The sequence below is a fragment of the Bufo gargarizans genome, chromosome 2, assembly GCF_014858855.1.
Source record: "Bufo gargarizans isolate SCDJY-AF-19 chromosome 2, ASM1485885v1, whole genome shotgun sequence".
NCBI lineage: Eukaryota > Metazoa > Chordata > Amphibia > Anura > Bufonidae > Bufo > Bufo gargarizans.
Window position 1 is genome coordinate 437,759,840 of NC_058081.1, and position 25,931 is coordinate 437,785,770.

General features: G+C 45.8%; 1 protein-coding gene across 1 annotated transcript in view; it reads left to right on the forward strand.

The window, feature by feature from the left end:
• The window catches only part of DDX46 (DEAD-box helicase 46), a 60,556-nt gene that overhangs the window by 619 nt on the left and 34,006 nt on the right, over nucleotides 1-25,931 (forward strand). The window contains exons 2-10 of the mRNA XM_044280943.1: nucleotides 2,259-2,444; nucleotides 3,083-3,223; nucleotides 6,247-6,337; nucleotides 7,302-7,467; nucleotides 7,559-7,704; nucleotides 10,800-10,913; nucleotides 12,982-13,147; nucleotides 14,485-14,605; nucleotides 24,245-24,420. Of these exons, the coding sequence (XP_044136878.1) occupies nucleotides 2,259-2,444; nucleotides 3,083-3,223; nucleotides 6,247-6,337; nucleotides 7,302-7,467; nucleotides 7,559-7,704; nucleotides 10,800-10,913; nucleotides 12,982-13,147; nucleotides 14,485-14,605; nucleotides 24,245-24,420 (1,307 nt within the window). The remainder of the gene's footprint in view (nucleotides 1-2,258; nucleotides 2,445-3,082; nucleotides 3,224-6,246; nucleotides 6,338-7,301; nucleotides 7,468-7,558; nucleotides 7,705-10,799; nucleotides 10,914-12,981; nucleotides 13,148-14,484; nucleotides 14,606-24,244; nucleotides 24,421-25,931) is intronic.

Below are 25,931 nucleotides of genomic sequence, written 5' to 3' on the forward strand. Positions count from 1 at the left end.
TCAAAATGCGTTCAGTGTTACTATGGCAGCCAGGATGCTATTAAAGTCCTGGTTGCCATAGTAGTAGTGGGGAGCGGTATACTTACAGTCTGTGCGGCTCCCGGGGCGCTCCAGAATGACGTCAGAGCGCCCCATGCGATCACGTCATCCATGCGAGTGGGGCGCCCTGACGTAACTCTGAAGTGCCCCGGGAGCCGCACGGATGGTAAGTATACTGCTCCCCACTACATTTTACCATGGCTGCCAGGACTTTAGCGTCCCGGCAGCCATGGTAACCATTCAGAAAAAGCTAAATGTCGGATCCGGCAATGCGCCGAAACGACGTTTAGCTTAAAGCGAACCTTTCACCAGGATTTCACATAATGAACTATTACCAGTACCTTATAGATATCCTCATTGTGTTTCAATGCATTCTTGTGCCACTTTCCTGGGATGGATATTCATGAGAAAAACGAGCTATAAAGTCCTCGTCTCCAGCTCCTGAAGTCAAGGGGGTAGCCCTTCCCTCACTCCGGGCTGTACCTCCCCTGCCCTAACCCCGCCTCTAATTAGTGTAACTGACACCCTGCTCAGTCGCCGGGACCGTGCTTGTACAGGCGGCGCATGCGCCGTTGGACTCGAATGCGATCCTGTAACTGAATCGCGCGTGAGGAAGAGAAGACAGGCATCGGGGACGGCGCATGCGCGATTCAGTTACAGGATCGCGCTAGAGTCCGACGGCTTATGCGCCGCCTCTAGAAGCGCGGTCCCAGCGACTGAGCCGGTTGTCAGTTACACTACTTAGAGGCGGGGTTAGGGAAGGGGAGGTACAGCCTGGAGTGAGGGAAGGGTTACCCCCTTGACTTCTAGCGTGACTTCAGTAGCTGGAGACGAGGACTTTATAAGTCGTTTTTTTCATGAATATCCAGGTTCGTTTTAAGTCCGGATCAATGCCTTTCAACGGGCATTTCTGGGAGCAGCCAGCAGAATGCAGCTCTGGAGTATAAAAACATCCTGTAACCCGGGATCAGTGCAGGATGAGAACGTACAAACATGGGGGAGAGTGATCAAAACTGCTCTGAAGGAAGACTGTCTTAGGCTGCTTCCACACTGGCGTTTGAGTCTACTTGTGAGATCCGTTATGGACTCTCACAAGCGGTCCAAAACACATCGGTTTTGCGCCAATGCATTCTGAATGCATAAGGATCCGCTCAGAAGGCATCAGTTTGCCTCCGTTCCATCTCCATTCCGCCCTGGAGGCCAACAATAAAACGCTACTTGCAGCATTTTGATGTCCGTCCGACGAAACAGAGCCAAACGGATCCGTCCTGACTTAGGCTACTTTCACACCTGCGTTCAGGTGTCCGCTCGTGAGCTCCGTTTGAAGGGGCTCACGAGCGGCCCTGAACGCAGCCGTCTGGCCCTAATGCATTCTCAGTGGAGGCGGATCCACTGAGAATGCATCCGCCTGGCCGTGCGGAGGCGAGCGGATCCGTTCCGACTTACAATGTAAGTCAATGGGGACGGATCCGCTTGAACATGACACCATATGTCTCAATCTTCAAGCGGATCCGTCCCCCATTGACTTTACATTGAAAGTCTGAACGGATCCGCTCAGGCTACTTTCACACTTAGAAATTTTTCTAAGTTTAATGCAGACGGATCCGTTCTGAACGGAGCCTCCGTCTGCATTAATATGATCGGATCCGTTCAGAACGCATCCGATCGAACGCAGGTGTGAAAGTAGCCTTACAATGTAAGTCAAGTGGGACAGATCTGTTTCCACTGACACAATATGCTGCAATTGCAAACTGATCCACCTCCCATTGACTTTCAATGTAAGACCAGACAGATCCATTTTGACTTAGACTTTTTTTTTTTAATGAAAAATGCAAACTGATCCGTTAACAAATACAAGCGCTTTCATCGTCGGTGCAGATCCGCATCGACCGCCAGTGTGAAAGTAGCCTATGTTGCCCAGAGGAACCAACCAGATTCTACCTTTCTCCTTCCAAAGAAAACTGCATTTTAACTTCAAAATTGTGTTAAAAACAGAAAATATCTAGCTACTTGTTAGAAAGGACAGTAACATAGTTTACATAGGTGTATATCAAACTTAGTCCAGTTTCCACTTCAGTGTTTGGTCAGTGGTTTCCATCAGTGATTGTGAGTGGAGGGAAAGTTTTGTACCTGTTTGTGCTGTAAATTGCTGGTGCGAACTGGGCCGGTCTTCCAGTGTGTACTTACAGGTTTCATCTGGTATGGTTTTCTTTGCTTAGACATTACAGAAAGCGGTCGTCATCACGCGGTCGCTCTGGAAGCAGGTCCAAAAGTCACTCCCCGCCTGACAAGAGGACTAAAAGAGAAGACCGTCGATCAAGGAGCCGAGACCGCGATAGAAGGAGAGAGAGGTCACGTAGCAGGGATCGCAGAAGATCACGCTCCAGAGACAGGAAGCGTCCATTGTAGGTGGTTTGGATGGTTGTTAGTTATCTATTAGGGACGAGCGGACCTGTGGAAGTTCAGGTCCACCATGTTCGGCCGAACTTCAGGTCAAAGTTCTGGTTCGGGACCCGAACTTGACCCCCGATCCCAAACCCCATTGCAGTCAATGGGGACTTGAACTTCACTTATTATTTTTCGTTATAGCGCAAAATAATAGCATTCTTAAGACAGAATGTAAAAGAATATGGCAATTTAGGGGATAAAAACAAACCCCTCATCCATTTGATCGCGTGCAGGAGTGTCTTCTATCTTTCAGCAGGACCTGCAAAAGGATCTGTGATGTCATGGCAGGTCCTTCTATCTTCGTTTATCAGGAGCTGCGATGATGTCATCGCAGGTCCTGCTGAAGGAAGATAGAAGACACTGTGGCAGTGCGATGAGGTGAGTTGTTTTACCCCTAAATTGCCATATTCTTTTGCATTCTGTCTTCAGAATGCTATTATTTTCCACTATAACCGTGTTAGAACGGAAAATAATAAAATTACCTGAACACCGAACCAGACTCCAGTGAAAGCATTCGGGGTTCGGGTCCGCTCATCTCTATCTTCTACCCTTAAGACAGAATGAACTATTAATATAAATTCTCTTCTCGTGATAGACGTCGGCCAAGCAGAGAAAGAGAGCGGAGCCGGGAGAGGAGAAGATCACGCAGCAGGGAGCGAAGGCGATCCACCAGCAAAAACCGCAGTAGACGATCACGTTCCGCCAGCCCTAGCAAAACTAAAAAGGGAGAGAAAAGGTAACAACCCATTATTACCTTGTAACTCCCTTTCTTGCCTGTGTATATTTGCTTTGTGTGGCTCTGGTTAAGGCCTCTTTCACATTTTCCGTTTGCAAGCTGTTTTTTTGCGTACCGTATACGGAACTATTCATTTCAATGGTTCCGCAAAAAAAAACGGAATGTACTCTGTATGCATTCCGTTTCCATATTTCCGATCTGTTGAAAGATAGAACGTCCTATTATTGCCTGCAAATCGCGTTCCATGGCGCCATTCAAGTCAATGGGTCAGCAAAAAAAAAAGAGCACATACGGAATGTACTCCGTATGTCTTCTGTATCTGTTCCGTTTTTGCGGCACCATCTATTGAAAATGTTATGCCCAACCCAATTTTTTCTATGTAATTACTGTATATTCCATACGGAAAAACGGAAACACAAAACTGGAAAACGGATCTATGAAAAACGGTCGCGTGAAAGAGGCCTAAAAGGTTTGTCCCCTGTCTATAGGTAGGGGATAGGTGTCTGGCGGTGGCTGACTGCTGGGATCCCTGTGATCCACAGCTCAAACTGAACAACAGTCTTTAGCTTTCTCCTTTTTTCCCCTTTCTGGTCCACTTCAGCGGGAGCACACTCTACAGGAGCAACAGAGTACTGTTAGTAATGGACCCTCTGGGGTTGCACTGTAAGATTGCACTATTGGGGAGTACTGTTAAGGCCTCATGCACACGACCGTGGTGTGTTTGGCTGTCCACAAATCGCGGATCCGCAAACATATAAATGTCTATTGTCCGCAAAGCGCGGACAAGAATAGGACGACATGTTATATTTTTTTCGCAGGGCCATGGAACGGAGCAACGGATGCGGGCAACACACAGAGTGTGGACCAAAACAACGGCCATGTGCATGAGGCCTAAGGTTGTAGTTGGCACAGTAAGGGCCAGTTCACACGACTGATTAAAAAAAGAAGACGCTTGAAAAAGTAGCTTTTTTTTTTTATTTTTATTTTTAACTTCATTACAAGCTGAATTGCTTGAGGTTTTTGAAGCAGATCTGCACCAAAAATTGCCAAAAACGCATGGATTTATTTGGTGCTGTTTTTTCCTAGCTTTCTATTCATTTCAATAGGACATGGAGTGCTTCTTCTGCCACATGATAGGGCACACTTTTTTCCACGTGTTAAAAAATAAAATACAAAATCTTTTCTCATTGACGTTAATAGGAAGCTGTTTTGAGGAGTCTGCTCAATGCCTTCCATGGCTGGTTTGCAGGTGCGCAGAGTTAGGTGTTCTTCACTTGTATTGCTATACTTAATAGGACTTGCAAGACGTGATGGTTAACCTTTACATTGCCAACTCGATCAATCAGTGCTGCCATATACAGTCTAAGCATGGGAGTGCGGAGCCCCAGCATGGTGAAGTAGTAAGTAGTCACCAGCGCTGGGATAGAGAACATCCAGAGATGCTGTCTATTTCCATAGTGCTTTTATTTAGGGAGTCTTGTCCCTCTGGGGGTACTTGTTTATGCTGCATATTGTGACCCATTCTACACCCTACTCCTGAGATGGCTAACCTCCAGCACTCCAGCTGTGGTAAAACTACAACTCTCAAGATGTACACTTGCTTGGCTGTTCCCAGAAGTCCATAGAAATTAATGGAGCATGCTGGGAGTCGTAGTTTCACCACAGCTGGAGTGCCGGAGGTTAGCCATCGCTGCACTAGCCCTGCTGTAACAGAAGCGTCTCCTGTTTGTAGAGACCGGAGTATTTTTGTGCTTCGTCCTGTCCCGTACATGTCGCTTATTGATGTTGGCCGTCTGTGGTGTGACCCATTCACTGCATGTCATGTTACTGAATCGCAGCATTGCCCCTGCAATACCAGCTCTTCACCTTACTTAGAAAGGGGTGTCAAGTTGGAACCATCCACTTTTAAGATTCTTTTAAATCATGGACAACTTGAGGTTAATTGTCCCATTTGTATAGAGCGAGATTAGCCACATAAAGGATGGGGTAGTTTTTCCAATATTTGTTATTGGTGTCGGACGGGTTACCTAGCAGGGCCAACAGATCCCATCCTGCTCCACGGTCTTTAACATGGGGATTTTGGCAGTGAAAAGCTTCTAGGAAGAGTTCTCCAGACCAAACGCCGTGTTATAGGGTGCAGAAGAGAACCTTTCAGTCCAGCAACGCCCTCAGTGTGCCCTGCTTTACTGGGTGAAGTATCTTTTCTATTACATACACCTACACTTCATCATCAGGAGTAGTATTGTATGATGGGAGCTCTGCATAGAGACATGTGATGAAGACGCCCTAAATTAGGGCATTTAAGATACACTCTGGTGTTCCAAATCAATGTACCCACCCCCCAGGGGTTAATATCCACGCGTGGCTGAGAGGCGACGCTGACACATAGATGGTCAATGCAATCTCTAACTTTTATTACATGGGGTAAGCGTATATACATCTTCAGAAGAGGGCAGTCCTCACTGAGGCTTAAACATTGTTTCATTGGTCAAAAAGGAAGAAGAGAGGAGATAATACACCTGCATCTTCGCACTTGGCCCTACTTTGGAATATGAACTAATGTAAACATCTGGTTACCATCGCCATTTTGTAATGGCTTCTATTCTAACAATAATACTGCATACGTCATATGTGACACTTCAATAATACTGCATACGTCTATAGGCAGTGAATAATATATACATATCATCGAGCCATATAATTGGCTTATGCACTCCTTCACAGTCTATATGACTCTCTATATAGCTCCCTTGTTGGAACACCTGTAGAAGGATGAGAAATCGGACACTTCCCACAGCACAGCTCTTTGCGTGGCCCCCCCCCCTCTTCTCCAGTCTTGAAACAAAGAGGGGGTGGGTGGGCACTTGGAAGTAGAAAAAGTTAACATTATAATCCTAGATACACAAAAATATAGAATAAAATTCACACATCTTTAACACATGGCTTCTGTTATCATCAGGAGACTTTTTTTTTTTTTTTAGCTTCCATTTTTATGTTACTATTTTTCAATTACATTTTTACAGGTCAAAATCGCAAGAAAAAACAGACCTTTCAGAGGTAACCAAGGAAAAGAAAAAGGATGAGAAGGAAGAGGATAAGGAAAAGGATGTCAGTGTGAGTATATGTGCTTTTGTAGCTACAATAGGCATTGCTTTCAGGTAAATGGAAACATAAAATAGACCACTGAACTAGGCTTGAGCACAGCTAATGCTACGTCGGTATGGACATTACATTCCCTCTTTAAAGGGGTTATCCAATGAATAATGGAAAGCGTGAAAACAGATATCATATAGTACATGACTATCTCTTTCTAACAATCCAGACTAATCAAACTAGAACCAGCCTCCCCATTCATTGCTCAGGTGGTGTCCTTAGGGTGTGCACTTTCTGCTGCAGCTGGTGGCAGTTGAGGGATGGAACGGAGCATGTGCTTCTTTCCCAGTGAGCAGGACAGAGAAATTACAAGCAGCAAACAGCAGGTGGCGCTGTACAGATGCACACAGTAGTGATAATGTTTGTTTAATTACATGAAGTTGCAAAAGTATTCAAATCCAGGTGCTGGTGTGAAAACTGCAGAATACCCCTTTAATAAGAGAAAAATACTGTATAGTTTTATTTATTTTGTACTGTAGATATATTAAAAGGTGTCATCAACTGCCCTCTTGAGGCAAAGGTATATTGATGAGTACTGGCAGGACTGTGACAGTACCTAAGAGTGGAACTATTTAAAGTGAAGTGACCTTTGGGCCAAACTGAATGCGTAATTTAATTGGGCTAGCTTGTAATAGTTAGAAATCTTGATAACTAATTACCTGATGCTCTGCACTATAGATCCTTAGAAATAGGTCCCTGCATCCATGTAGATGGGGCAATGGCCTCTTTTCCGTATCAGTCTTGCTGTGTTAGAGCATCTGAAAAGCACACGACCCGTGTGGTATACTTCCTGGTAAGTAGGTGGTAATTGGGTATTTTTATGTGGACTCTCCTGACTAATGTGCACCTGCTAATGTGGACTCGTCAATGTCAAAGAATGAAGCATCGATTTATATTTTTGAATTATTATTTTTTATATGTTTAGAATTTTGATCAGAATAAGCTGGAAGAGGAAATGAGGAAACGTAAAGAGAGAGTAGAAAAATGGCGAGAAGAGCAACGTAAGAGGCTTGTGGAAAGTATTGGAGAACTGAGAAGAGAAGCTGAAGAAATGCGACAAGGGAAGAAATGGAGTTTAGAAGATGATGATGGTAATAGTCTTTCATATTTTGACCAATGATTATATTTTAGACAATTTTTTTTTTTTTTATATTTATTTTTCTTATTTTGTATCTATCTCAGATGATGAAGATGAACCAACTGAGGGAGAGAAGGAAGCCCTGGAAGAGGAGGATGAGGAGTTGGACCCTCTGGATGCCTACATGGAAGAGGTCAAAGAAGAAGTAAAGAAGTTTAACATGGGCAGTGTAAAAGGTGGAAGTGAAAAGGTGGGCACCATTGTCTTCTGAGTGTGTAGAACAAGACCACACGTGACGCATTAACCCTTGATGTGCCGTTGTCAGTGCTGACTGCGGCACATGAGATGTGTGGCGAGGGTCCCGCTGCTGTGATGGGGACCCGATGGCAGGGAAGGCAGCACAATGCCTTCCTTAAGAATCATGGCTGCCTTCCATTAGCCTGTGAGATCCAGCCCCCTGCATCTCACAGGCAGGAAGGCTGTAAGTGTATTACACTGGTAGTACACTTACAGCCAATGCATCACAATACAGAAGTATTGTGAAGCATTGTAAAGGGAATTAGACCCCCAAAAGTTGAAGTCCCAGAGTGAGCCCAAAAATTTGGTTTTACAAAAAAAAGTGTTATCAAGTTTTCAAGTGTTAAAGAAAAAAAAAAAGCGTCCCTTTTCCCCCAAATAAAGTAATAATAAATAAATAGGGAGACTAAGAAAAGTTGATATTTTGGGTATCACCGCGTCCGTATCGACCGGCTCTATAAAAATATCACATGACCTAACCCCTCAGGTGAACACGTAGAGGAAAAAAAAATAATAAAACAAGGCAAAAAAAACATTTTGGTCACCTTAAATCACTAAAAGTGCAACACCATGCGATCAAAAAGGCGAATGCCCCCCACAATAGTACCAATCTAACAGTCACCTCATCCTGCAAAAAATGAGCCCCTACTTAAAGGGGTTCTGCCGTTTTAATTAAACTGATCTATTCTCTGGCGTGAACAGAGCTTAGCAGCGCCCAGGCCAGTTGATACTAGTCGTGACGTCACTGGGCCTGCGGTAAACAGTGAGAAGGCCTGTAGCGCCGCTGCCTTCTCAAACAGCTGATCAGTGGGGGTCCCGAGCACAACAAACGTCAGAACCCCTTAAGACAATCGCCCAAATAATAAAAAAAAAACTATGGCTCTCAGACTATTGAAACGTTAAAACAAAAATATATTTTTTTATGCTTTTATTGTGAAAAAAATAAAATCCAAAAAAGTAGACATTTTGGTTATCGCTGCATTCGTAACAACCTGTTCTATAAAAATACCACATGACCTAATCCCTCAGATGAACACCGTAAAAAAGATTTTAAAAAAATTGTCACCTTGCATCACAAAAAGTGAAATAGCAAGTGATCAAAAAAGTAATACGCACTCCAAAATCATACCAATCTGTTTTCTCATACTGCAAAAAATGAGACCCTATCTAAGACAATCGCCCAAAAAAATTAAAAATAAACTAAGGCTCTCAGAATATGGAGACATTTGTTTCAAAAATGCTGTTATTGAATAAAACTTAAATACTGTGGGTGACTTTGATATGGAGGGACTCTGACCCCATTACTTAAAGCCCCAGTTATACCAGCCCAGCCATCACATATTAAGTGTATGCAGCAGCCCCTAGCAGTGCTGCTTTGCTAAATTAGCAGTAATCGCTTATCTGCAGTACTCACTATGCATATAATGTCATATTAAAATAGGATACCATGATGAACTAGAGATTGACTGACTGGGTATAGGAAATCTATAATAAGAAATATATGGGCCCTTAGTTCGTGTTTGTGCAATTGTAAACCTCCGATCCAACACTACACTTTAGCCCTGGGAGGTTCCCATGGAGATGGGGAAGCCTGCCAGAGAAGAGTGTGGTCTGGGTGTATGTAGGTAGCTCGGGGAGGCTGGAGCAAGCCCTGGGAGGATCGTAACTGCAGATGTCCCGGGGCTAGGAGCAGACACACGGCACAGCAGCCGGGACAGAGACAAAAGCAAGCTGCCGTCTAGGATCTGCGGACAAGCAGGAGAGGTGGGCGCATAGCTGGAGAGCGCGGCACACCCCTGTTCACGTCATGCCGCCATGCTCGCCTATTATGTCTATTCTGTTCACCCACTTTTGGGGGGGGGGGAGTGCGTCTTATAAAGCGAAAAATACAGTAAATAAAAAAAGTATACATATTAGATATCGCCGCGTCCATAAGAACTTGCTGTAATAAAAATATCAACCCCTCAGGTGAACACCGTGACAATTTTTTTTTTTTTGTCACCTTACATCACAAAAAGAACAATACCAAGTGGTCAAAGTCATATGCACCCTAAAATAGTACCAATCAATCATCTCATACCGGAAAAAATTAGCCCCTACATAAGACCGTCGCCCACAAAAAAAAAAAAAAAACTATGGCTTTCAGAATATGGAGACACTAAAAAAAAAATCTTTTTTTTTGTTGCCTTTCCTCACAAAAAGTGTAATACAGAGCAACCAAAAATCAATGTACCCTAAAATAGTACCAACAAAACTGCCACCTTATCCTGTAGTTTCCAAAATGGGGTCATTTTTGGGGAGTTTCTACTCTAGGGGTGCATCAGGGGGCCATCAAATGTGACATGGCATCTTAAAATTATCCCAGTGAAATCTGCCTTCCATAAACCATATGGCGTTCCTTTCCTTCTGCGCCCTGCCTTGTGCCTGTACAGGAGTTTACAACCACATATGGGGTGTTTCTGTAAACTACAGAATCGGGGCCATAAATATTGATTATTATTTGGCTGTTAACCCTTGCTTTGTTAGCGGAAAAATAATGGATTCAAATGGAAAATCTTCCAAAAAAAGTGAAATTCTGAAATTTAATTTCTATTTTCCATTAATTCTTCTGGAACACCTAAAGGGTTAACAGTTTGTAAAATCGGTTTTGAATACCTTGAGGGGGGTAGTTTGTATTATGTAAGCTTCACAAAGTGACTTCAGACCTGCACTGGTCCTTAAAAAGTGGGTTTTGTAAATTTTCTGAAACATTTCAAGACTTGCTTCTAAACTACTAAGTCTTCTAACATCCCCAAAAAATAAAATGGCATTCACAAAATGATCCAAACATGAAGTACATTTTACCACTGTCATGAAGTACAATATGTGACAAAGAAACCATTTCAGAATAGCCTGAATAAGTAAAAGCATTTTAAAGTTATTACCACATAAAGTGACACATGTCAGATTAGCAAAAAATGGCCTGAGCAGAAAGGTGTAAACAGGCCTGGGGTAGAAAGGGTTACATAAATTTTATTTTTTATTGTGTACCTTTTTGTTTTATCACAGAAAACTGGACCAACAGTAACAAAGGTAGTTACCGTGGTGAATACTAAAAAGGATGACATGGAGTCCAATAAAAAGAAAGGAGAACTTATGGAGAATGATCAAGATGCTATGGAGGTAATATTTTTGTTGCACCCTCTTCGACTAAAGTATAAAACCTGTATTTGAGACGACCTGCAATTTCTGAAATGAAGGGACAAATGCTCGGCTGAGCACTGGGATTAAGCCTTCTCTTCAGGAATGTCATTTTATGAAAGGACTACTGCACTTTAAGAATTCCATGCACGTTGATTAAAGTAAAAGCTTGGCAATATGTTAGACGTGTTATCCCGATTATCGTTTGTGCTAGAAACCATGCTGCATGTGGCAGTGTAATTTCCTGTTCTGACCTCTGTTGTCTGACATGGATCACACAGCATTATAATAAATTACAATGCTGCATGTGCCGGCTAGACCTGGAATCTATTGAATTAGGGTGTATTCACATGACCGTAGGATGCTGCAGTGCAAACGATCTTTATTTTTAATGGGGTTTTTTATTTTTATTAACAAAAACACCACTCCTATCCACAGGTTGTGTGTGGTATTGCACTTCACCCCCATTCACTTCAGTGGATCTGAGCAGTAATAACAGACACAACCCATGGACAGGTGTGATGCCTTGGCAGCACCTTTAAGTTCCCTTAGGGGACTCTAACATGTGATTATCTCTTGTCCTATAGACTCTAATGAATTAACATTGCAGCCTATGGGACATTCAATACGTTTCTTTAGACTTGTCACACGCAGGGCTCCATAGGAACTATTGTTGTGGTAGCCTCAGAGCCTTTAGAAGGCTCAAGGCTACCACCAACAATGAATGGCTTCTCAGATGCTGTGGTCACAAATACTTGTGACCACAGCATTTGAGTCTGCAACTGCTTTTCTCCTCCTGTGGGGTGGGTCAGCTTGCATATCTACATGATATAGCCTTGTATAAGCTGTAATGGAATTGTGAACAGGATCTGTTCACTTAGACTAGTATTTTTCCTAGATTATGTTGCCAGGTAGATGGCTCTCTAGGGAAACTCTATATAGAACATGCATGTCTTGCAAACTGTATGTGATTGGCTAAGACAGCTTAAGTGACAAGGCTACAGGGAAGAGTGCAAATGAGGAAGGCACCATACATGGAACACAAGATGTTGAAGCATGACCATATGCCAGGAAAGGTGCCATAGGAATGATTTTTGTGGTCATGACGCATACGATCTGTAGTCCACTGTTATAACATGGCCTGTCGGTGAAAAACAAATTAAGCAACTGACAGAAATATGGAAATGAGATGTAGGACTTGTGAACCATGCATGAAGAAGCACTTATTTATTTTCCCAACTTGGTTCCCGATCTGTTACATCAATAGGGGTAGTACGTTGAAAGACCTTACTGGCCTCTTTATTCTGCATAAAATAGCACTCTTCCTGGGGCTTTAGGATTATGTACCCTACAATCTGACGACCAGGCTGATACAGCATCTGCTGTGTCAGCTGGTAATAAGAATTTCTATGCAAGTCTGAGACTCTCAAGGATCTGCTGTGTCAGCCAGAATAATCAGTCCAGTGGTCAGACTGTAGGTTACATGATCTTGCAGTACCGAAAAGTTGTTTTATGCAGAGTAAAGAGGACAGTGAGGTCTTTAATTGTACTATCCACCTCCTTATTAGTGTTAAATGAATAGGTCCTCATCAGATCCGCAAATATAGCGAACCAAAAATACGGTCATGTGGGCAGGCCATCATTATCTGATCTGCAGGCGTCCAACAGGATGCACCGCTGCTGATGAGCTGTTGTAAAGAAGCTCGGGTGCCGGAAATACACAGCTCCACCCATTGTGTAGTTGTACTGAAGACTTTTCCGATTGTGGGTAGGCCATGAATAGTAGAATTTTAGAGAATCACTCAGAGCAGGGGAGAGCTGTGAAGCAATTCAATGCAGAGAGCAATTTATATTGAATTTCTGCCTCCTGTGCACTTATGTAGAAAAATCTGTCAGAATAAATGTTCATATTAACACTATTCCTGATAATAAAAGATCAGCAAAAGCTATGTTTGTCCTGCTCTCCTAACCCCTACTCGGTGCTGTCAGCAGTTTAGCATGGTTAAAGCTGCTGGTGGATTCCCTTTTAAAGTACTTGTTATCATTTTAGTATTCTTCAGAAGAGGAGGAGGTTGATCTTCAGACTGCCTTGACCGGATTTCAGACAAAGCAGCGCAAACTCCTGGAGCCGGTGGATCATGGAAAGATAGAATATGAGCCCTACAGGAAAAACTTTTATGTGGAAGTTCCAGAGTTAGCCAAGATGACACCAGAAGGTAAAAGCATTTCATAGAAGACTTTTTGTTTGCTTACATACTTGCCCCTTTCTGCCACACAATTCTGTGGCGCTGGTTCTCCTGCTGCTGTTCACAAACTGCAATGTTGACGTCATGGATATGGCACGTGACCAATGCAGCCAATCACTGTCCTCAGCAGTCAGTATAAACACTGGTAAGAGCTTGCTACAAAATGTGGGACTGGACCCTAGTTTCAGGCAAAACCAAGCTTTACATACTGAAGTAGGGACCGGTATGGTGCTCTCACTTGTGGTCACACAGTACTGGAGAGAAGCGTCTTGCTATGGGGGGTACAGTAGCAGTTCTGGTTTACGTCATGCCAACATAGATCAGAAGTCCTCAGAGGACATAAGCTTGACGCCCCTGCCCACCCAGCGTTTTGGCAGTTCTTTCCCTATCCGAAGCAATGGGAAGAAAGCTGTCAGCGTAGGCAGGGTGGGGAGCCCACAACTCATAAATACTGACAATAACTGGATGGGAGCACACATATAAGACAGCGCTGAAGTCTTTGGCACCACTTTTTGCTACAATACTTCAGACTCCTTTTTATTGATCAGTCTGGCTGGTTATAGCATGGTGGTGGCTGATCTGATATTGATGACCTATGCTGAGGATAGGTCATCAATATAAATTGCTACACAACCCCAGTTTCACATGAAAAAAAAAAAAAACTTACGCTGGGTTCACACCTGAGCGTTCTGAAAGGAGCGCTCTGTATGCGCGATTGTACCGGCGTTTGCAATCGCGCATACAGAGACAAGCGAACGCCCATTGTCGCTCGTTCCCGAAAGTCTATTTACGGGAACGCGCGACAAGACTCCTCAAAGAAGCTCATGTACTTCTTGGGGCGTAGGGCGTTTTACAGCGCGATCGTACGTGCTGTAAAACGCCCAGGTGAGAACCATTCCCATAGGGAAGCATTGGTTTCTCCTTGTTGAGCGTTTTACAGCGCGTAGGAACGCGCTGTAAAACTCTCAGGTGTGAACCCAGCCTTAGTAAGACCAAGTTCACACCAGTTTATCTATCCGTTCTTCTGATCAATCAGAAAAAAAGCGGATCCGTTATTTTGCGCATCAGTTATGAGCAATTTGCATCAGTGTGTCCCATCCATCAGAGAGCAGTTATTTTTGACAATTTACTTGCATGCATTTCTATGAACCTAATGTTTTGTGTAGTCACATTTTTTGTAAACTGCGCTGCATGCATTGTTTTTCTTCCTGTTTATCTTACACATTATATGTTTTCAATGACTATAAAAAATATTTACCATGAATTGGTAATAAAGTTATTACTTCATGTCTTTCTTTTCTTACCAGAGGTCAATGCCTTCAGACTTGAACTTGAAGGAATTATTGTTAAGGGTAAAAATTGTCCTAAACCAATTAAAAGCTGGGTGCAGTGTGGCATATCTATGAAGATCATGAATTCGCTGAAAAAGTAAGGAATTTTCTGTCTCTGTACAGTACATTCAAATAACATTCTGGACCCTTGATACTCCCCGTGTGGAAAAATGCTGTAATTGTTCTCCTATTTCACTCCTGATGGCCCCCTTTCCTCTGTTTTGATTCAAACACGATGTCCATTGTTGGTGGCACGTCATAAGACCTTTTACTTTCTGCCACAGAAGAAATTCCTTGTGTAGGCTGTGTGTTTCTGAATAGTATATGCTGCTGCAGAAAGGCTTTGTTAGCAGGGAAATGACCATATCATATTTCTCGCCCATTTTCCTTGGGGGACACAGACCTTGGGTATAGCTCAGCTCCCTAGGAGGCGTGACACTAAGTAAAACTGTTAAGCCCCTCCTCCATCAGCTATACCCTCAGCCTGGAGATAGAGGCTACCAGTTTTAGCTTAGTGTCCAAGGAGGCAAGACACTCCCTGCTACTGCAGGGCTGTTTTCTCCTTGTTATTTTTACTTTTTCTTCTAATTTTGTTATTTTATTTTTTCCTAGGGATACCAGAGACGCATTAGACCTCTCTGCTCTCCCGGGGTTGAGCTGCGCCAGTGCCAACTTATCTGCACTGCTGCCTCCCCCACAGAAGCAATAGGAGGATCTGGGCAGCAATGGCTCCCCTACATCCCGCCAGCTAGGGGGTCGCCCGCACGCCAAGCCCCTCTTCCAGCTTCCTGCCACTGCGGTGCCAGTGGCTGAAGGGGCGACCCTGCTGGAAAGGACTGAGGGTGAAGACGTCGCACGGTGAGATGGCTATTCCAGCCCATACCCCGTCCCTATCTGCAGCATCTACCCCTCTGGGTAAGGGGGGCACCCGTGGTCGCTCATTCTGAGCGCTCATCTGCAGGACAATGCAGCACAGCAGCATCCTCAGCACCCCCACGCCGTTCCCCCCCCACGCTGCTATCTTTCCCCCCCCCCCCCTCCCCCTCATTCGGGGCTGACTCCATTTTTCTCTTCTCTCTCTCCCCCTTCCCGCCGAGAACGGGGGGCGGGGCTTAGCGGTCCCGGCAGGGGGCGGGGCTTACGCGCGTGTCATTTTGGGGGCGGAGCTACGTTCTCCTTCACAGGAGACATTTCAAGCGCTGGAGGGGGCGGAGCTTGTTCCCCGCGCTTTCTGCTGAGGTTTCCCGCGCTTCCTCACTCCTGACAGGAAGCTGGGACACGGTGGGGGACTCTAACCTCCTGTGTACATCGCTCGGCTTCTGTGGGCGCTCTCTGCTGCTCTCTGCTGCTCTCTGCTGCTCACTGCTGTTCACTGCTTCTCTGCTGCTGCTGATCTGGGCCATCTCCTGACGTTCTTCTGAGGCACTGGTAGGACAGTTAACCCTCTCCTAACCCTCCTGGTCATAGCTGCTATAACCCTTTGTGGTCTCTATATTAGAGTACAACCACACTTCAGCATGTCAGATCCCACAGGTGCCCCCAAACCCTGGTACCATGCCTGTACCGCCTGTAAGGAACTTTTTCCGCGGGGGCAATCTGAGCCGCATTGCCTTGCATGTCAGGCCCCGGTGCAGGGCCCGCTTCCCGCTGCGCCCCCCGGTGCCTCTGAACCCCCTGACTGGGCTAGGTCTCTGTCTCAGGCGGTGGAAAGCCTTACACACGTAGTGGGCCGTCTCGTGGATAGACCGCCTCTCCCGCAGGCTGCCACAATCCCTGTCGCACCCGCTGGGACTACCGTTTCTGCCGCCCCCACTGGTTCCCTGCCTCCCAGCGAATCTTCCAGGGCCCGGCATACTCAGAAACGTTCAAGGGTTGAGCGCACATCTTCTCCAGATGCTTCGCTCTCTCCGCCATGCGTGCGAGCTCAGTCAAGTCTATCCTCTCAAAGGGATACGCTTTCTGAGGGAGGACTGGCGGATTCGGACGTGGACATGGACTCAGAGCTTCCGTCCAAATTGGCGTCCGCGGTGGGGCATCTTGTCACTAGCATCCGTGATACCTTTCAGCTACACGATGACCCCCCCAGCTCTGAACAGGCCGGCGTGTCCTTTCTCCGCCCCAAACAGGCCTCCAAGGTTTTTCCCATACACGCTGATTTTTCTTCTGTGGTATCCAAGGCTTGGACTCGGCCTAACGTCCGCTTTATTACACCCAAAAAGCTGGACATTTGTTATCCCTTTCCAGCGGATTCTGTGACCACGTGGACATCCCCGCCTAAGGTTGATCCTCCCGTGGCTCGCCTGTCCAAAAGCACTACTATTCCTGTACAGGACGGATCTTCCCTCCAGTCTGTTGAGGACCGTCGTACGGAATCCCTCTCCAAGGCCATATTTACTGCCTCTGGTTCGGCCCTTAGACCGGTCTTTGCCTCCGCCTGGGTTGGCAAAGCGGTCTCTGAATGGGGTTTGCAACTGGAACGGGAGTTAGGGTCGGACGTCCCTGTTCAGGACCTCCGTTCCTTAGCCCAACTAATTGTTCAGGCCGGAAAATTCGTCTGTGAGGCCTCCCTTTATGCGGGTGCCCTCATTGCCCGTTCCTCTGCCCTGGCAGTTTCTGTCAGGAGGGAACTCTGGCTGAAGGTTTGGGTGGCGGACGCCGCTTCCAAACGCTCTTTGGCCGGCCTACCATTCACAGGTTCCCGCCTGTTCGGAACCCGTCTGGACGAACTTATATCAGAGGCCACGGGTGGGAAGAGTACTCACCTCCCCCAGTCCAGGCCAATGGGCGCCCCCCGTGGTCGCGCTGGTTCGTCCCATTTTCGGTCCTTTCGCAAGCCCACCGGGTCTAGACCCGCGGCCAGTTCTTCTTCCTCTGGCCCAGCCCAGGATAGACGCAAGAAGCCGTTTTTTCGGACGCAACCTACCTGGCGCAAGTCCCAGCCTGCACGGGCTCCCACAGGCCAGCAGCCCTCTGCCTGAAGGTGCGCCCCCACCTTCTCCTATTCAGGAACGTATGGCGGGCCCACATCTCAGACGCATGGGCGCTCGAGATTGTATCTTGCGGATACAAAATCGAATTTGCGTCCATTCCGCCAGACCGTTTCTTCCGATCCCGTCCTCCGCGAGATCCCGTACGAGTGGCCGCCTTCTTCGCGGCCATTCACTCTCTAATGGACAAGGGTGTCGTCGCCCCCGTGCCTCCGACTGAAAGGTTCAGGGGGTTCTACTCGAACCTCTTTGTGGTTCCCAAGAAGGAAGGCTCAGTGCGTCCGATCTTGGACCTAAAACGCCTGAACCGTTTTCTCCGACTGCAGAGATTCCGGATGGAGTCTCTCAGGTCCGCAGTGGCCTCCCTGGAAAGAGGGGATTTCATGGCCTCAATTGACATTCAGGATGCATACCTCCACGTTCCGGTTGCTCCATGTCATCACCGCTTCCTGCGCTTCGCGGTGGGGGACGATCACTTCCAATTCGTCGCCCTTCCCTTTGGTCTGGCGACGGCTCCTCGAGTGTTCACCAAGGTCCTGGCCCCTGTCTTGGCCCTTCTACGTTCAAGAAGTGTTTTTCTTCTCCCATACTTGGACGACATCCTGGTCAAGGCACCCTCCTTCTCTCAGACATCCCGCAGTGTGGAACTCACTCTGGAGACCCTGACGCGGTTCGGTTGGATTATCAACCACCCCAAATCTTCCCTTACCCCCTCCAGACGGCTGATCTTCCTGGGGATGCTCCTGGATACAGAGTTGGCGGAGGTCCGCCTTCCGTCGGACAAGCGTCTGGCCCTTCGCGGGTCGGTTCGCAGTCTCCTCCGTCATCACCGCCCTTCCCTCAGATCCAGCATGCGGTTGTTGGGAAAGATGGTTGCCTGTTTCGAAGCGGTGCCGTTCGCACAATTCCGATCCTGCACCTTTCAGAGGGCAATTCTGTCGGCCTGGGACAAATCACCGAGGAGTCTGGACAGGACCTTTCTTCTGCCTCCCCTGGCTCGGGCTTCCCTCGGCTGGTGGTTGCATATCCCTCTAAGGGGGAAGTCCTTCCGTCCACTGAACTGGCTGGTGATTACCACAGATGCCAGCTTACGGGGGTGGGGGGGGGGGTTTTCCCTCCCCGGTCCGTCCAGGGCGTTTGGTCTCTATCGGAGTCCAGACTTCCAATCAATATTCTGGAACTGAGGGCGATTCTTCTGTCCCTCAGACACTGGACCCATCTGCTGAGGGGCCACCCTGTTCGGATCCAATCGGACAATGCCACGGCTGTGGCATACATAAACCATCAGGGAGGCACTCGCAGCGATGCAAGAGGTGACCCTCATTCTCCTCTGGGCGGAGACGCACGTGCCGGCCTTATCTGCGATTTACATCCCGGGGGTGGACAACTGGGCGGCGGATTTCCTCAGCCGGTCCACCATCGACCCGGGAGAATGGTCCCTGCACCCAGAGGTGTTCGAAGCCCTTTGTCTTCGCTGGGGTCGCCCCGACGTGGACCTCATGGCCTCCAAATTCAACCACAAGGTCCCCCTATACCTGGCCAGGGCACGGGACCCGAAGGCATACGGCGCCGACGCGCTCGTCCTTCCGTGGCGCGAATTCTCCCTTCTGTACGTCTTTCCTCCTTTTCCCCTCCTGCCACGGGTTCTTCGGAGGATCGCGGCAGAGGGCGTCCCCGCGATTCTAATCGCCCCGGATTGGCCCCGCCGGTCTTGGTACGCCGACCTAATGATGCTGTTAGGCAGACGCACCGTGGCCACTGCCCTCCAGGGAAGACCTTCTCTCTCAGGGACCGATCTTCCACGAGCATTTAGGCTCGCTACGTTTGACGGCGTGGCTATTGAGACCGCCGTCTTAACGCGACGGGGTTTCTCCGCGGACGTAGTCCGCACCATGATCCGGGCTCGTAAGCCCGTATCCTCTAGGATCTACTATCGGGTTTGGAGGTCCTATCTGGGGTTCTGTGAGTCCCGGAGCATCCTACCTCTCCGGTTTTCTCTTCCCACAATCCTGTCCTTCCTCCAGTCGGGTCTGGACCTGGGGCTGTGCCTCAGTTCTCTGAAGGGTCAGATTTCGGCGCTGTCTATTCTTCTCCAGCGTCCCCTGGCCCCTCTAGGGCCAATTAAGACCTTTTTACAAGGGGTGGCTCACTCTGTTCCGCCGTACCGCCCTCCAGTTCCTTCCTGGGACCTGAATGTGGTGCTCTCGGCGCTCCAATCAGCCCCCTTCGAGCCTTTACGGGAGGTCTCCCTTCGCCTTCTGTCCTGCAAGGTCATCTTTCTTGTGGCCGTCACGTCTCTCCGACGGGTGTCGGAGTTAGCGGCTCTTTCTTGCTCCGAACCTTTCCTGATCTTCCACCAGGATAAGGTTGTGCTTCGGCCTGTCCCGACTTTCCTGCCAAAGGTGGTCTCCGCCTTTCACATCAATGAGGACATCGTCCTTCCGTCGCTCTGTCCCTCTCCTTCCCACCCCAGAGAACGGGAACTGCACCGTCTGGATGTGGTCAGGGCGTTGAGGATTTACTTGGAGGTCACCGGGTCCTTTCGGCGCACGGACTCCCTGTTTGTGGTTCCGGAGGGTTCGCGCAAAGGGTTGGCGGTCTCCAAGGTGGCTATTGCCCGTTTCATTAAACTGGCGGTGTCTGAGGCTTATCGAGCCAAGGGCAGACCTCCGCCTTTCGGCGTCACTGCTCATTCCACCAGAGCAGTCGGAGCTTCCTGGGCGCAGAGGCATCGGGCCTCGGCTGAACAGTTGTGCAAAGCAGCCACTTGGTCCTCTCTGCACACTTTCACAAAGTTCTATAGGGTGCATACGCATGCATCAGCGGATGCTGCTTTGGGCCGCCTGGTTTTGCAGGCAGCGGTTTCCTGATGCTCTGGTGGTGTTCCGCCTTGGGTTTGTGGTCCCTCCCTTCTTGGACTGCTCTTGAACGTCCCAAGGTCTGTGTCCCCCAAGGAAAATGGGCGAGAAAAGGAGATTTTTGTATAACTTACCAGTTAAATCTCTTTCTCGCTCTTCCTTGGGGGACACAGCACCCACCCTTCTGTGTTTGGTTACAGGGTTATGGTCTGGCGCCCCGTTGGGTTGCTGGCTGGTTGTTTCCGTTATTGGTTGTTATCCTTTCACTACTTGGACACGCAACTGGTAGCCTCTATCTCCAGGCTGAGGGTATAGCTGATGGAGGAGGGGCTTAACAGTTTTACTTAGTGTCACGCCTCCTAGGGAGCTGAGCTATACCCAAGGTCTGTGTCCCCCAAGGAAGAGCGAGAAAGAGATTTAACTGGTAAGTTATACAAAAATCTCCTTTTTTAGACTATAAGACCCCTTTTACGCAAGTGCAATGCGTGAGGTGAACGTATTGCACCTGCACTGAATCCGGATCTGGATGGGGCTGTTCAGATGAGCGTTGATTTTCACGCATCACTTGTGCGTTGCATGAAAATCGCAGCATCTTTTATATTCTGCGTTTTTAACGCAAAGTAGGCCCCATATAAATGAAAGAAGATGTGTGAAAATCACAAGCAAGTGCGGATGCGATTTTCACTCATAGTTGCCAAGGAGACGAGCGATGAGTTACCCGGGACCCCATTTACTTTATTTTCCATTATAACATGGTTATAATGGAAAATAATAGCATTCTTTAATTCAGAATTCTAAGTAAAAGGTCCATTATGAGGTTAAAAACATAAAAATGTAACTCACCTCATCCACTTGATCGCGCAGCCGGGCTCTTCTTTCTTCCTTCTTCTTGCAGGACCTGACTGGAAAATGACCTTTGGTGATGTCATCGCTCTCACCACGTGGTGAGCGCGATGATGTCAGAGCAGATCCTGCTGAATGAAGATGAAGTCGATGACTTCACCAAAGGTCCTTTTCCAGCCAGGTCCAGGAAGAAGAAAGAAGACGAGCCTGTCTGCACGATCAAGTGGATGAGGTGAGTTACTTTAAATTTTTAACCCCACAATGGACCTTTTACTTAGCATTCAGAATTAAAGAATGCTATTATTTTCCATTATAACCATGTTATAATGGAAAATAATAAAATATACAGAACACCGATCCCGAACTTCAGTGAAGAAGTTTGGCTCTGGGTACCACAGTAATTTTTTTTTTCTTTTTTTATAATGCACGTGCAAAACGCATTGCACCCACACGATAAACTGAACATCAGAACGCAATCGCAGTCAAAACTGAGTGCAATTGCGTACCTACTCACACGATTTTACCTGATCGCAGATGCAACGCATCCGGACACGCTAGTCTGCAAGGGCCTAAGACACACTTATAAGCATGAAGAAAAATCTTGTGGTTCAGCTTTGCCTGACCCCCTAACTGCCTTCCCCCCCCTTCTTCTTTTTTTTTTTTTTTTTTTTTTTATAAATCTGTCAGCCCCTCCAAACTGGAGTAAGTGGTGCGGAGTCCGGTTCTGTAAGTTTTATCTTCATATTCTCTTCCATTCTGACACTGTGCTCCCACAAACCAGCAGCAAAATGCATTGAGGGGCCTGCTGTTCGATACATCTTACTGCAGGTTTGTCGGAGCACAGCGGCAGAATTAAAGTATGAAGATTAAACCTAGATAACCAGACTGTCACTTACAAACGCTATACACCACTTACTCTAGTTTGGGGGATGTTTTGGGGCTGACAGATTCCTTTTAAAGAAACGTGTTGTCCCAAAATGCTGTGCAATGTTCAGATAGAATGTTATAGAGCAGGAGGAGCTGAGCAGATTGCTATACAGATTTATGGGAAAAGATTCCGTATAACTTGTAATTTTACAGTTAAACCTGTGCTCTCTTGGGGGATGTCCTAATTATTAATCGCCTTCCCTGTATGTTTAATTATGCAGAGTTAGCGGTCAATCACTAAATGGCACTGCCCACATGACTCCTAGGCAAAATGGCTCCTTTAATAGTCCAAACTGTGTATATCAGGATACATCTACCACACCAAATAGAACATATACACAGTACCACAATTCATTTTAACCCTTAGGATACCAGAGGTTTTTAGTTTTTGCGCTTTCATTTTTCTTCCCTAGCTTCCTTGAGCCATAACTTTTTATATTTCCATTCACATAGCTGTATGATGGCAAGAGCAGGACAAGTTGTACTTTCTAATGCCACCATTAATTATGGCATACAATATAGTGGGAAGCGGTAAAAATATTCCAAATGCGGTGTAATTGGAAAAATCTGCGTTTCCTCCACCATTTTACAGGGTTTTCCCCACGGCGTTCTGTTTGCCGCAAAACTGACCTATGCCCTTCATTCTCTGTCAGCACGATTACAGCAATACCCCATATGTATAGGTTTGTTTTATGTCTAAATACTGTAAAAATATATATTTTTTTACATCACTATATATATATATATATATATATATATATATATATATATATATATATATATATATATATATATATATATATAAAAATTTTTTTTTCTCACACATACTCTGATCTGTGTGGGGGCTAATTTTTTTTACAGAACAATCTGTAGTTTTTATTGATACCATTTTGGAGTGTGTGACTTTTTGATAGCATTTTATTACATTTGTTTTGGGTAAGAGAAGCAAAGGCCATTTTGCCCCCTTTTTCTGTTATGCCGTTTGCTGTATTGGAAAAATATTTTAATAGTACGGGTGTTTTTGGTCGCGGTGATACCAGTGAGGTTTTTATATTTTTTGTTAGGTTTTTTTTATCACATGGAAAGGGGGGTGATTTAAACTTTTTATATTTTTATATATATATATTTTTTACTTATGATATTTTAGCTCATATTTGAGCGTACAAAATCCATATTTTTAATTTAGAACAATCATGAATTTTTTTAAATGCATTTATTACTGACTATTGCTCACGCTGAGAGCATTTACACCAATTACCGGCATCCTCATTGGCCACCGAGGATGCCAGTAACAAGCTTGGAAGCATACTCTTTTGGGTTATTGTCCCTTTAGATGCCGTGATCTCACTTGATATCCTTATATTAATCTGTACAAATAACATTTAAATATCAGTAGCGGCAGCAAACATGCAATTCTAGAACCAGACTGGGTGTGTAACATTTAGAATCACAATGCATAGATTCTTTTTAGCAGTAGCACGGCCCAGACCAAAATCTCACACCGCAAGCAATATAGCTATATTGACCTACAGGATAAAGTGCCTAGTGCAAAAACTATGAAGGCCAAACACATAAGGGAATGCACACTGTATATATCTTAATACTGACCAGTGTAGTTTGGGCCCTGATGGATGTTTCGCATCTCGCTTCCTTGGAGGAGGTGAGATGTTAAATGTGTGTCGGGGCCTGTAATACACTGGTTGGTATTAAGATATTCGCACTCTTGCCATCTTCACGCATAAAGCTGTGACGTTACTGTTCCTTAGAGAGGTGGACAGAGGCACCACGCAGCTTTTTAAAGGCTTTCTAAGGTGACATTCAGATATCAGAACGATTTGCACATCCAAGCCATTTTATGCATTTGCTAGAAATGGTACTTGCCGCTGGTAAAAAGAAAAACTGATAACGGCATTTTCACAAATCGGACGCGTGTTGCATTGTTTGAATAGCTTCTGTTGCCCTATCAAACACCTGATGGTAGGGTGCCCCATTGATCAGATATTGGTGATCTATCCTGAGGGTAGGTCGTTAATATTTACTTTGTAGAAAACCCTTTCATCACATTCAGAGTGAAATTAGTTACCTGAAACCATTTTAATGAAGTGTTCATTCTTTCATCAGACATGCATATGAGAAACCAACACCAATCCAGGCGCAAGCAATTCCTGCAATCATGTCTGGTCGTGATTTAATTGGCATTGCTAAAACTGGAAGTGGAAAAACAATTGCCTTTCTCCTGCCTATGTTTCGCCATATTATGGACCAGAGACCCCTTGAAGAAGCGGAAGGACCAATTAGTAAGTGTTTTTTAATATTATTATTATTATTTTTTTTTTAAATAGATAGAGTTATATAGAGAGAGATAATCACTTCCTGCCCAGGCCATTTTTTTTAGAAATCGGACATGTCACTTTGTGGTAATAACACTTTTTTATTTATCCAAGCCATTCTGAGATTTTCTTGTGACCCATTGTACTTCATGGTAGTCATAAATTTGAGTCAATATATTTCACCTTTTATTTAAGAAAAAAATCCCAAATGTTCTATTTCTCTGCTGTTAAAACAGTGATCCCTTATAAAATATTTATTACTTAACATTCCCCATATGTCTACTTTATGTTGGCATCATTTTGGAAATGTCATTACATTTTTTTTAGGATGTTAGAAGTTTAGAAGCAAATCTTTAAAATTTTTAGGAATTTCCAAAACCCACTTTTTAAGGACCAGTACAGGTCTGAAGTCACTTTGTGGGGCTTAAATGATCCCATTGTAGAAACTACACCCCCTTACGCCTCTTTCAGACGGGCGAGATTTCCGCGCGGGTGTGATGCGTGAGTTGAACGCGTTGTACCCGCAGTAAATCCTGACCCATTCATTTCTATGGGGCTGCGCAGATGAGCGGTGATTTTCACACATCACTTGTGCGTTGTGTGAAAATCTCAGCATGCTACTCTTTGTGCGTTTTCCACGCAATGCAGGCCCCATTGAAGTGAATGGGGCTGCGTGAAAATCGCAAGCATCCGCAATCAACAGCAGATGCGATTTTGTAATTTTTTTTTTTATTTTTTTTTCACGCACGGTGGCTAGGAGACGATCGGAATGGGGACCCGATCATTATTTTTTTTCCCTTTTATGGTTCTAAGGGAAAATGGCATTCTTAATACAGAATGCATAGTACAATAGGGCTGGAGGGGTTAAAAAAAATATATAATTTAACTCTCCTTAATCCACTTTTTCACGCAGCCCGGTTTCTCTTCTGTCTTCATCTTTTCTGTGCGGTAGGAATAGGACCCTTGATGACATCACTGCGCTCATCACATGCTCCATCACCGATGGATCATGTAATGAGCGCAGTGACATCATCAAAGGTCCTATTCCTACTGCACAGCAAAGATGAAGACAGAAGAGAAGCCGGGCTGCTCAAACAAGTGGATTAAGGTGAGTTAAATTTTTTTTAATTTCACTTTAACACCATAGCATATTTGAAAAAAAAAAAAAATGTTTGGGTCTCCATGTTCTGAGATCTATAGTTTATTTTTTGAGCATTTTTCTTATGTAGGGGCTAATTTTATGCAGGATGAGGTGACTGTTTTAAGCCTCATACACACGGACCAATGCACATGCAACATCCGTGTAGCGGGCCGGCCCCATTCAATTTGGATGGGTCCGTGGTATGTCCGCACCACAAAATTATTTTTTTTCGGTGCGCAACCACGGAAGCACTCAGCAGTGTTTTTGGTGTTCCGCATCTCTGGAATTGCGGACCGATTCAAGTAAATGGGTCCGCATCCGTGATGCGGGGTGCATG